The sequence below is a fragment of the Vulpes lagopus genome, chromosome 11 (assembly GCF_018345385.1).
Source record: "Vulpes lagopus strain Blue_001 chromosome 11, ASM1834538v1, whole genome shotgun sequence".
Classification (NCBI taxonomy): domain Eukaryota; kingdom Metazoa; phylum Chordata; class Mammalia; order Carnivora; family Canidae; genus Vulpes; species Vulpes lagopus.
Genome location: NC_054834.1, coordinates 34,453,805 through 34,466,724, shown reverse-complemented (window position 1 = coordinate 34,466,724; position 12,920 = coordinate 34,453,805). Strand labels below are relative to the sequence as shown.

Below are 12,920 nucleotides of genomic sequence, written 5' to 3'. Positions count from 1 at the left end.
GTGACGGGCACTGAGGTGGACACTTGACGGGATGAGCACTGGGTGTTTTTCTGTATGTTGGTAAATTGAACACCAATAAAAATTAATTAAGGGATCCCTGGGTGGCGCAGCGGTTTAGCGCCTGCCTTTGGCCCAGGGCGTGATCCTGGAGACCCCGGATCGAATCCCACATCGGGCTCCGGGTGCATGGAGCCTGCTTCTCCCTCTGCCTATGTCTCTGCCTCTCTCTCTCTCTCTGTGTGACTATCATAAATAAATAAAAATTTAAAAAAAAAATTAATTTAAAAAATAAAAATAAATAAATAAATAAATAAATAAATAAATAAATAAATAAATAAATAAAAACCAGTAGTAACTGAGACAGAAAACATTATCGATAGGTATGAAAAGAAGAAAACTTGATGACTGATTACATGGGAAAAATGGTGAAAGGTGAGTGACGATTTTTAGCCAAAACCACTGACTGGACTCTGGTGTCTTTGTCCAAGCAGGCAGTAGTTTTCAAATTTTACTGCATTGGAAAACCTTTCAAAAACTTTACTATATGTGTGAAACAGATCATAATAGATAAACTCTGGCTGGGGAAGAGAACCTTTTGTACTGGACTCTATATCACATTCTCGTAGAGAATCAACAAAAAGGCTCTGCAGAAGCCCAACACTCAAAGGTCAAAAATGAACAAACAGTAGAGTGGGAAAAAAAATTCATCATATAGCTATAAATAATGAGATTTTAGTTACCTTGAGTTTGGATTTCCTAAGAGACATACACTGGATGATCATGATATTTTAGACATATAATTACAAAGATTAAAGCTTTATGAAGTTAAACACTTAAAGGAAGCCAAGACTTAACAGATTCTGAAGTTCTTTCCAAAAAGATTCCTTTTCACGTAGGAAAAAAATTAACTACGAATAGGAATAATTTTCTATTCTGCTCTACGGTCTCAAACAGACTAAGATATCAGCATCAAAAAAGCTTACCACTTTAGCTTTGGTCGCTGAAACGTTCCACTTGGTACCTACAGACTGGAAGGCCTGCTGGGCTTCGAGAAAGCCAAACCAGCGTTTTATGTGCACTGGAGCTTTGTTCTGTTTCAACTGTTCCTGCCATGCAGCATTTCCTAATAGCAAATATAATTTTAAAACCATTCAGTAAACCCACAACTTTATAAGCAAAGTTCTAGCTGTAGTTAATTTAAGTAAATGAGATGGCCTAAAGTTGTGCTTCTATAGGTGTGCCTGGCTGGCTCAGTCCATAGAGCATATTGACTCTTAATCCCAGGGTCTTCAGTCCAAGCCCCATGTTGGGCGTGGAGCCCACTTTAAAAGAAAAAAAAAAAAAGAGAGATGTGCTTCTATAATGAAAAAATTACAATCTAGGTATACATTTAAATGTTTTCTAATACTTTAATATGCTTTACAGGACAAAAGTAAGTTAAAAATATTTCTGCAGTTCAACTCACTGAAGTGAATATTATATCCTGCCCTCACCACCACCACACCCCCACTATAAGGCCAATGCCATATCTCACAATGAAGGAAAGGCTTTAAGTAGGTCAACTAGAAAAAAAAATAGAAATCAAGATCAAGATGCAGCTCATTTCTTCAGAAGTAATATCAAAAGCAGGCACTGAAGGAAAATTCAATTCTTTAATATCACGAAGTTACATCCTTAAGATATTATCTTCCTTTCATGAATATTTAAGTCAAAAAATTTTTAAAAAGACAAAAATGTCAAACCTATACATGAAAACATCTAATCAGAAAAGACCTTCATTTTATGTTGGTTATTATTAACAATGTAATTAAGTTTGGAGAAGTTTTAGCCACAAAAATAGTATACACAACATTAAAACAAACAAACAAACCATAAAATGCAGATTTAAAGAATGATAAAATCTGGCATTTTTGCTTTTTTTTTTTTTAAAGAAAATTAACAAAATTCAAGTCCTGTTTATATCTCTCATCAATCCTATAATCTCATCCTGTTGCCAACAAGTCATAGAAAAAAGAATTTGTGGGATCCCTGGGTGGCTCAGCGGTTTAGCGCCTGCCTTTGGCCCAGGGCATGATCCTGGAGTTCCGGGATCGGGTCCCGCACCAGGCTCCCTGCATGGAGCCTGCTTCTCCCTCTGCCTCTCTATGTCTATCATGAATAAATAAATAAAATCTAAAAAAAAAAAAAAAAAAAAAAAAAAGAATTCGTGACCTCCAAGAGGAAACACTCCACACCACTCCTCAAACATTCAGACACCCCTATCAAGTAATCAGAGACAACAATGCCTGGAATAAAGGAATGGCTGAGACAGGAGAGGTGCTGATATAAATGGGATGAGGGTTTTTTTAAGCAGGACCAAGGTCAGCTTTACAAGCAGAAGGGAGCTGGGTTAGTGAGAGAGAGATGACCTCTTGTGACAGCAAAGGATTGGGAATTCCTGTACCTGGACAGGAATAAAACAGCCAAGGCAGTCATCCGTTTCCAAGGAAGTCCTAAATGACTTTCTATATACACAACCCACCCCCCCTCCTCTCTCTCTCACACACACACACACACACACACACACACAGATATATACATATGTATATATGTAGAAATACGCATACATATTCAGCAAAATACCAAGTAATAAAAAGAGAGCATTCTTCAGAAAGAATAACTGATACCTTTTAGGGTGGCCCAAACACATAAATCTGCTAAGCTCAAGGAATTTCCAACTAAGTATGTTCTCAGAGATAGGCAATGATTGAGCTCGTTGATTGCAGAAGTAAACAAATTACATGAAGACAATTTTGTAGCACTAAACTCCAACCAGTGATCAATCTGTGGACATAATAGAAAAGAAATGCACAACTCAAGGTTTAGATTTAAGCAAATGACCTCAGAACCATGCCTACCTTACCTCAAATTATAGAATTTGCCATTATGTGCATTTAATTTACCTGAGATCTAAACTGGCATTTTAAAAAACAAACTTCATTGCTCTAGTCCTGTGGGTTTTTTTGTTTTCTGCAGAGATACAGAGGGGCACTTCAGGTAAGAAAAAGAAAAAAGATTTGAGAACTAGCATCAGGAAGGAATAACCCACTTAATCAAAACAAATAGGTGATTCCTAGCCAAACAGATTCATCCACCTGCAAAATTTAAAAGTAAATACCTAGGAAACTATTCCTTATATATTTAATTTTATAAAAATAAAATTCAGGAGAATTGGAGCTGAATACAAACAAATAACTAGAAACAGACTACTGGAAGTTAATCTACCGCTGCTATAATTAGAGTATATACCTAGAAAGGAAAAGGAGATCCAACTATGAGTGTAACCCTGGGTAAACCTCTTATTTTGTCTAGGCCTGCTGCCTCATCTGTAAAGTTAAGGGAGTTGCAGAAGATGATCTATACAGTCACATCCAGCTTTGAAACTCCAGGAATCTAGGAAGAAGACAGCACTCACTGACACAACCAGACAGCTTGTATGGGATTAAAAGTTCAAACTTAGAGGAGGGAAAAAAAGTTCAAACTTAGGAGCTATGAGGTTTGATTTTTTCCTCTGAAAATTAAAAAAAGAGGAGACTTTCTTAGCTAGGTCTATCACTAAACTCCATTAATATCCTTACACAGAATAATAGCACATAAGCCAACAATAAAATAAAATTCCCAGAAGAACAGAAACATAAATCAAAGCAAAACAAACCTAAGGAAAAATTCATTCCTTACCTCAGTATGTTCCAGAAGGTTCGAGCCATAAAGCCCAGTTGTAATTGCAACTCGAGCCAAGTAGCGAAGTATGGAATTTATGTCTGTGAATACCACATTCCTAGAACACAAGCATGAGAGAAAATATTACCATAGCTCTAGCAAATCAGTAGGAGTTATGAGACTTACAAAGAACCATAAAAATATAAACCTTATGTTTACTATGTATTTACTACTACAGTTAAAAAAAGTCTTATTTATTCTTTACTGTTTCTATCAAATTCCAATCTGTTCTGAATGTTCAGCTAAATTCAACAATTCAGTTCAGAGTGAACTATCTATAAAGCTTTGTCCTTCTATTTATTCAATGGTGAAAATATGAAAATATAACTGGGGTAGCAAAAAGGAGAGAAGTCAAGGATATACACTCATAAAGAGGCTGGTTGCATCAACTTCCAGGTAAAGAGGACAGATCAAATCCCATCAAAATTGTTCTGTAAAAAATTATTTGTTTTTAAAGATTTTATTTATTTATTCATGAGACAGAGACAGAGACAGAGAGAGAGAGAGAGGCAGAGACACAGGCAGAGGGAGAAGCAGGCTCCATGCAGGAAGCCCGATGCAGGACTCGATCCTGGGCCTCCAGGATCACGCCCTGGGTGAAGGCGGCACTAAACCGCTGAGCCATCCAGGCTACCCCCAAAATTATTTTTTTTTAAACACACACCCATAAGGAAAAAGAGACTAAGGAGAAGAAACAGTAACAATACAGTCTAAGAAGCTAGACAGCAGATGGATTCAACAGGTCTGAAGAAACTGGATTTTAAGTGGGCAGTGGACAAAGCTGAAAACCAACCAACCTGAATTTTAGAATCCATGGAAGACTTATGAATCAATGGACGTGAGAGTGAACTGGGGCTAAAACAAGGAGGGGTGGTGGCAAGTCTAAGGAGTGGGAAACAGAATCCATCAAACCCTATTCTGCTTTGCTCAACTGCTCCCCTTACTCAATCTTGGCAAAAACTGAAGCTTTATTTTCTAAAGAGTAAAACAAAGGGTCTCTCAACTGGGGGAAATCTGGCATAGCTGTGAGCTGGGTTATGCAGGTAACTGGGAGAATGAATGTGTGTGTATACATACCAGATGCTGAGATCCCTAGCCTTCTTCCCACCCTCAGCTCTCAAAATGTTCTGGCATCAATTCTTTACCTTCCAAACAGGAGACTGAAAGTCTTCACTGAATAATCTGATTGGTCTAAGAAGAAATAACTAAGGATATAACATCAGAAGTTCCCTCTGATGCTCAGTCCATCCCAAAGTATGCTCAAAGCTAACACATCTTTATCAGATGTAAGGTCAGAACTTGTAAACAGCTTTAAATTCCTGTCAAAATCTGAGGAGATCATCAGGAGTTATCAAATATTTGAAGGAAGCTTTTAACTTGAAAGTTAGTAACCAAAATAAACACTGGAAAATACAACTTGGATAAATTAAGGGAAAGAAAATTTAAAAAGTAAATAAATAAATTTCCTTTAAACAATGAAAAATATATTGCAGTCATAAAACAAGAACAGGATACTGTAAAAGTAGTACTCAAAAAATTTAAAAAAAAAAAACACTCTTAAATACTAAAAATATAATAGCAGAGATAGAAAACTCAGTAAAAAAAAACAGGATGATAAAGTGAAGAGCTCTCCAGAAAATAAAGAAAAAACAGATGGATAATGAAGGTGATACTTAATCCCAACATCCATTTAAAGGTCAGAAAAAGGAAGAAAAAACCATCAAAGAAAAAATTTTTTAATTTTTCCAAAAAAGAAGGTTCTCCAAATTTTCACATTCAAAGGGGACCAAGTACCCAGTGGAACAGATTAAACATAGACCCACATAGGGCATGTGGCTGGCTCAGTCAATAGAACAGGTGACTCTTGATCTCGGGGTTGTGAGTTCAAACTCCACACCAGATGTAGAGATTACTTAAAAATAAAATCTTAACAACAACAAAATAGACCCATACCAGAGCATATTACTGTGAAATTTCAGAATACTGAATCACAAGAAAATATTCCTACAAACTACTGAAGTAACATAAAAAACATCAGGAATCAGAGAGGTTTTAGAAGAGAACAAAGCAAACAAACAATTATTCCATGGAAAAGTAAAAGTTGTATACACAAACTAATCATGGTATGTGGCTCAGCAGTGAATAAAACTTGAGGAGTCATTACAGTGTAAACACTGAACGGCAATCGAACCAAAATTATGATACAACTACAGTGGGAGGAAGGAGAAGATGGGGAGTAGAAGAGTGTGTCTGAGTATGTGTTTTTGTGGATTTTGCCCCTTTCTCAATGTAAGTCTTTTTGTCAGTTTATTATTGATCTTTTAAACACATTTCAAATCTGTATCCTGCTCGAGAATACCCTTGAAAACTTCTTTTAATTTGGTTCAGGTTTTACTACATGGTAAAGTATTCTTAAAAGAATCTGAAACCAGGTTGTGCCTATTTCTGTTTCATTAAACTAAAATTAAGATAAATAATATCTCCCATTCCAGTTCTTTTTATTCTTCTCAGTGGGTTCCAGAAAAAAAGACGTTTAATCTTCCATACATCAAAAACATACGATATATGCTCATTGTAGAATGCTGCAAAAACAGAGAAGTAAAAAGAAAAAAAAAAACTTTCTGTACATCTCTAGTTCCTTTTAGATTATAAGTGGGATCAGATAGCTTGCTGACAAATACAAGTGTCTGGATATGCTTCTTTTAAAAATGAGGGAAAAAAATCATACTTCTTTCTACAATCTACCAACTAGCATATCAAACAGAGAACACTGATTCTGAATATTTAAAAAATGGTGTTCAGTACTGAAAACAGATATAAAAGTACTTACTCAGACACATGAAGAATATTCTCTTTCCCTTCTTCAACAGAAATGCTGATGTTGTCTTTCACATGTTCTACAGCCAGCAAAGCTCCTAAAAGTAATGAGATGAAAAGGTTTTTATTAACAATGTAGTACTTAAAACTTGAATCATAAAAAAAAAAAAAACTTGAATCATAAAGCAGTAAGAATGACTCAACAAACCATTATTAAGTCCTGCAAGAAGTAAACTTTTTCCCCAGTAGTCTATAAACAGAAAGGATAACCTTCTAGTCTTGGAGAAATAATATATCAGAAACTATTCACTAGCATAGTCCAGCTAATTTTGAGTATGTTCAGCTTCCACTTAAGGGTCTTGAAATAAATCTTTTCCTCCCACAGGAGATAAGAAATGAGAATAATGCCTTGTTTAAAAACTATTGTTTAGGGATCCCTGGGTGGCGCAGCTGTTTAGCGCCTGCCTTTGGCCCAGGGCGCGATCCTGGAGACCCGGGATCGAATCCCACGTCGGGCTCCCGGTGCATGGAGCCTGCTTCTCCCTCTGCCTGTGTCTCTGCCTCTCTCTCTCTCTCTGTGTGACTATCATAAAAAAAAAAAAAAAAAAAAAAGGTTTAAAAAAAAACAAAACAAAACTATTGTTTATAGCATCTGAGTGATTACCAGGCATCATGCTAAATTGTTTTACAACCTTATTATAATTCTTAATCTTTGTAGTGATCTTAAGAGGTAGACATCTTTATCTCTGTTTTACAGAAGAGGAAATTGAAGCTTGTAAAGATTAAATAATGAACCCAAAATCCTTGACTAAATATGTGGCACTGAGGAATTGAATGCAAGCCTAAGGCAGTCCAGAAGTCAAACTCTAAAACACTTTATAATCTGCTTCTCAACACTTACTAAATATCCTATATCGATTCATTAATCCTTTACCCTTTAAATTTGGTTAACACAGACCACCAGCACCCAGATACTGATTTCTAAATATCCAGCTCCACTGGAAACAGGGCTGTGGCAGGGAAAGTACAAGACAGACCTAGAAAATTTTGTGCCAGAAAGCAAATACTCAAACAGATATGCCAGAATGACTCAGAGGCCAACCTGGAGGGGCTCCCACTGGCAAACAGTAGCAATGTAACTGCTAATGTAAATGATACTAGTTGTAGTGTATCCTTACAATGAAATTCTACTGGCAAATAAAAAGTATGAAGTGGTGTTACAGGCAACAAGATAGATGAATCCCAAAACATTAACCTAGATACAAAAGAATATACATGATATGATTCAATGTATGTGAAATTCTAGAAAAAAACAAAACAATAGTGACAGAAAGCAGATCAGTGGCTATCAGGGACCAGAGATAGGGAAAGGGAACTGACTGCAAAGGGGCATAAGGGAACTTTCCAAAATGAGAAATATTCTCTGTCATTATTGCAATGGTTATTGTACATATTTGCCAATTTTAAATTAGTGAAGTTTAGTAAATGCATGTTATAACTCAACAAGACTAATTTTTTAAAATAAAATTTTAACATTAAAAGGATAAAAGTAAATAATACACACCATAACCGGAGTACATTTTGTTATGAATTTTTTTAATGGTAAAGAAAAATATGTTCTGACAGAAAAATGCCAACTAATACATGTAGAAGGAACAGCAGAATCGGAAGGTCATCTTTTGGCATCTTCTTAATAATAATCAAGTTACGCAGGAAGCATCAATGGATGCTGAAACCAGTAAAGGTTTGAGTGGAATGTGGATATGGTCCCAAAGCATCTCTCCACAAAATGCCTGGTAAATGCAAAGGTAAAACTTTGCAGTGTGTAAAGCTGGCTGACACCATCTTAAGTAATCAAGGTTAGATCATCAGTAACAGGAAAAATCAAATTCATGCAAATTCAATGGATTGCAATGAAGAATAATGAACCACTTTATTACTCTTGCCAAAGATGCGTAGCTGAATATAACCATAAGAAAACATCAAACGATCTGATCAGAACATTCAAGTAAGTGGTCTTTAGTCTTCAGAGAGGTCAAAGCTATGAAAGCCAAGTAAAGATTGAAGAAACATTACAGAATGAGAGAAACGGGAGAGACATGACAACTAGGTGCAAAGCCATGATTCTGGATTTTGATCCCTGTACTAAGGAGAGTGTTGCTGGAACAATTAGTGTTGGGATATGAATAGGGTCTGTGCATTAAATGGAAGAATGGTATCAATGTGTACTTCCTGATTTTGATGGTCCTGTCAAGTCACATAAAGAGTTTCCTTGCTTGAGAGCTGTTAACATTAGCGGATTCCTGATGTTGAAGCATCATTATCTGCAGTATGCTATCCAGTGGTACAGAAGGAAACATGTACTTTGTTCTATCCTTGCACCTTTTAAATTTGAAATTATTTTAAGATTAAAAAAAAAAAAACAACTTCACATCCTGAATGCATGTAAAACAGGGAAATTCCAGTAATGCAATCTCTTTCTCTAAAGGTTTCCTCTAATTGTATTGATTTAAACGTGTATATTTTAATCAAACAGTGGGACGAATTAAAAAAGGAGAGGAGAAACAAACATACATATATTCTAAAACTGGTCTACAGCTCAAAATGACAATAAATTTCTTTATAATCCTCCTCCAGAACAGTCAGAATGGGACCCCGAGTTCTATTAATGCACTAAGGAAATGGGGGATTTTCTAAGTAATATTAGTAAAAACTACAGCTACGGAATATCTAAAATGTGTCAGGAATTTTGACTACAGTCTCATTTACTTCTGGCAACCAACCCTAGGTAGAAAAAAAACCTATTCCTCCTTTCTTAGTCAAGGGAATGGTGGGAGAAGCCAAACACGGAACCTGCCATGGCTCGGCAACCAGGAATGGACCCAGGTCTCCAGGAACCAAATGTTTTCGCTTTTAACCATGAGACCACATTTCCTAGTGCTTTCCAGCCCAAAGAGCAAGCCCATTTCTTTTAGAGTTTATTGATGTGTGTGAGGTTAGCCCATAATTACTGCAGCCAGTATGCTAAAACCTTACCATCTCTAAAGTATTTAAAATGGCTATTAAATTGTGGGTTTTATTCCAAAAGACTCAGAACACCACAGAAGTTGACAATGTAACGAGTAATTTTGTCAAGCCTATATGACCAATTGCATCTAAAGATCTGCCCTGGGCAGCCCGGGTGGCTCAGCGATTTAGCTCCTGCCTTCCGCCCAGGGCGGGATCCTGGAGATCTGGAAACGAGTCCCACGTCGGGCTCCCGGTGCATGGAGCCTGCTTCTCCCTCTGCCTGTGTCTCTGCCTCTCTCTCCCTGTCTCTCATGAATAAATAAATAAAATCTTTAAAAATAATAATAATATCGGGCTCCCTACTTGGAGCCTGCTTCTCCCTCTGTGTCTCTGCCTCTCTCTGTGTCTCTCATGAGTAAATAAGAATTAGAAAAAAATAATAATAAATAATAATAATAATAATAATAAGTAAAGATCTGCCCTTCTCCCACATTAAAAAAAAAAAAAAAGTACTTGTGGGGGCGCCTGGCTGGCTTAGTTGGTAGAGCAGGTGACTCCTGATGTTGGCCGTTGACTTGCAGCCCCATGTCTGGTGCAGAGCTTACTTAAAAATAAAATTCCAAAAAACAAATTTTTTTTTAAAGTACTCGTGAGTCTATACTATGCATACACATTAACAGACAGGAGACCAACAAACTACTTATATTCTTTTCCCAAAGTAAAAAAAAAAAGGGGGGGGCAGGAATTCTAAACTATGTCCAGCAACCTCGGCCACACGGAAAAAAAAAAATCAGATCTAAGTAGAATGTAACGTGTGATGAGGAAGGTGACAGACCCGACGGGTGCTCAGGCGCGGCGCGCGTCGTAAGGGTGTGTAGCAGGGCTACCCCACGGGGCCGCAGTGTACCCGAGCGTCCCAGCGACTACTCTGCCACCACTAATTAAAAAATAAACGCAACCTCAGCTCAGCTCCTACGGTCGTCTGCCCTGTTCCCCGGGAGCGCCGCGAATCCTAAAGTCAGTCAAGCGGATGGAAGATCTTTTCTGAGAAGAGGCAGCTTAAGGAAAGGTGGGGGGGGAGGGCGTAATGCTCACAGAGGAGGCGAGAAGACGACGGGGTTTTAAGTTCCGAACGGTGTTTCCACGAGCCGCTTTAGGTGTGCAGGGCAAGCCATCTCCAACGCCCGGGGGAGGAGGGCAGGCTGAGGGAAGAGGTCCGAGGCGGGGGGGCCCGCGGGGCCCGGCTCACACCACGCCTCCCTCCGCGCCAGGGGAAGCCGCCTTCAGGAGCGGAGCGGCGCGCCGCGGGGCGGGAGGCGCGGGGCGCACAGCTCCTCCGGGAGCCGCTTCGGGGCGAGGGCGGGCCTACTCCCCCAGACCGCGGCCGCCACTGCGCCACGCCGGGCACGGCGACCTTCCCCGCCCCGCACCCTCCCGGGCTGATGCAACCCACGCGGGTCCGCGGCCTCGGCCCCTTACCCAGCGGAGGGTCTCCTGCATTCACGGTCAGACAGAGCGTCGCCATCGCCCCGGGTCCGCGGCTGCCCGTCAGCGCGCCCGACGGCCGCCAGAACCCCTCCGAACCCGCCGAAAGCGAGAAGCTGCAACGTGTGCGCGCGCCGGACGCTGCCGCAGCCTTCGCCCCTCCCCTGCGTCGTGGCTGCCGCCGTCTTGGGGCGCACCGCGTGCGTCATCGCCGTGCGCCGCCTCCGCCCCGCCGCGGCGCCCGAGGCCCCCGCCCCCGCCTCCGCCCCCTCTGCGCCTGGGGACCGGAGGGCGTACGTGGCGCCTCGGGGACGCTGAAGCGAACGGGATTTACGACACTTCGTAAAGCGAGGGGCAGGTCGTGAGACCGGTTCGAGCGTGTGCGGGCGTGGGCGTGAGGCGTGGGCGTGAGGCCGGGCGGCGCGCCAGCGGAGCGGTTGCCCGGGGTGGCGCCGCGTGTTTGTAAACACCGCGGGGTCGCGGAGGCGTGCGCCCCAGACTGACGGCCGAGGCTGCGCTGGGGCTGGGGCGGCCTTTCTCGTGTTTCCTCGTGGTTTTTCAAAAGAAGAACGTATTTCCAAGAGTTAGTTTCGTAGGTGAAAATAATGCTTAAGGAGGGTTTATTTGTAAAAGGCATTTCTGAAGGCTGGTGCCCGGTTTTGTGTTGAGGTTGTTCGCCTGGACTCTGCAAGCGTGCCTTCCACGGGGTCCTCGGGTTTCTCCTCACACCCTCTGTGGGGAGGAGAGTGTGCGTGTGTGTGTGTGTGTGTGTGTGTGTGTGGAGGAGGGAGGGTGTGTGTGAGGTGTGTGTGTGGAGGAGGGAGGCTGTGTGTGAGTGTGTGTGTGGAGGAGGGAGGCTGTGTGTGAGTTGTGTGTGTGGAGGAGGGAGGGTGTGTGTGAGTGTGTGTGTGGAGGAGGAGGGTGTGTGTAGTGAGTGTGTGGAGGAGGGAGGGGTGTGTGTGTGTGTGTGTGGAGGAGGGAGGGTGTGTGTGAGTGTGTGTGTGGAGGAGGGGGGGTGTGTGTGAGTGTGTGTGAGGGGGGGAGGGTGTGTGTGGGTGTGTGGAGAGGGAGGGTGTGTGTGAGTGTGTGTGTGGAGGAGGGAGGGTGTGTGAGTGGTGTGTGGAGGAGGGAGGGTGTTGTGTGAGTGTGTGTGTGGAGGAGGGAGGGTGTGTGTGAGTGTGTGTGGTGGAGGAGGGAGGGTGTGTGTGAGTGTGTGTGTGGAGGAGGGAGGCTGTGTGTGAGTGTGTGTGGAGGAGGGGGTGTTGTGTGTGTGTGTGTGTGGAGGAGGGAGGGTGTGGTGTGTGTGTGTGTGTGGAGGAGGGAGGGTGTGGTGTGTGTGTGGGGGAGGAGGGAGGTGTGTGTGATGTGTGTGGTGGAGGAGGGGAGGGTGTGTGTGGTGTGTGTGTGGAGGAGGGAGGCTGTGTGTGAGTGTGTGTGTGGAGGAGGGGGTGTGTGTGAGTGTGTGTGGAGGAGGGAGGGTGTGTGTGTGTGTGTGGAGGAGGTGTGTGTGTGTGTGTGTGGAGGAGGGAGGTGTGTGTGAGTGTGTGGTGGAGGAGGGAGGGTGTGTGTGAGTGTGTGTGTGGAGAGGGAGGCGTGTGTGAGTGTGTGTGTGGAGGAGGGAGGGTGTGTGTATGAAGTGTGTGTGTGGAGGAGGGAGGGTGTGTGTGAGTGTGTGTGTGGAGGAGGGAGGGTGTGTGTGAGTGTGTGTGGAGGAGGTGTGTGTGTGTGTGTGGGAGGAGGGAGGCTGTGTGTGAGTGTGTGTGTGGAGGAGGGAGGTGTGTGTGAGTGTGTGTGGAGAGGGGGGTGTGTGAGAGGTGTGTGTGGAGGAGGAGGTGTGTGTGTGTGGAGGA

At 42.0% G+C, this 12,920-nt stretch overlaps 1 protein-coding gene across 1 annotated transcript in view; it reads right to left on the bottom strand.

Annotated features, from left to right (window-relative positions):
• Positions 1–11,247, bottom strand: part of EPRS1 (glutamyl-prolyl-tRNA synthetase 1) — a 64,732-nt gene extending 53,485 nt beyond the window's left edge. Inside the window, exons 1-5 of the mRNA XM_041722269.1 lie at positions 11,065–11,247; positions 6,590–6,674; positions 3,718–3,817; positions 2,667–2,823; positions 984–1,123 (exon numbers count right to left, since the gene is read on the bottom strand). Coding sequence (XP_041578203.1) covers positions 984–1,123; positions 2,667–2,823; positions 3,718–3,817; positions 6,590–6,674; positions 11,065–11,110 — 528 coding nt within the window. The 5' untranslated portion in view covers positions 11,111–11,247. The remainder of the gene's footprint in view (positions 1–983; positions 1,124–2,666; positions 2,824–3,717; positions 3,818–6,589; positions 6,675–11,064) is intronic.
• Positions 11,248–12,920: the final 1,673 nt, after the last annotated feature.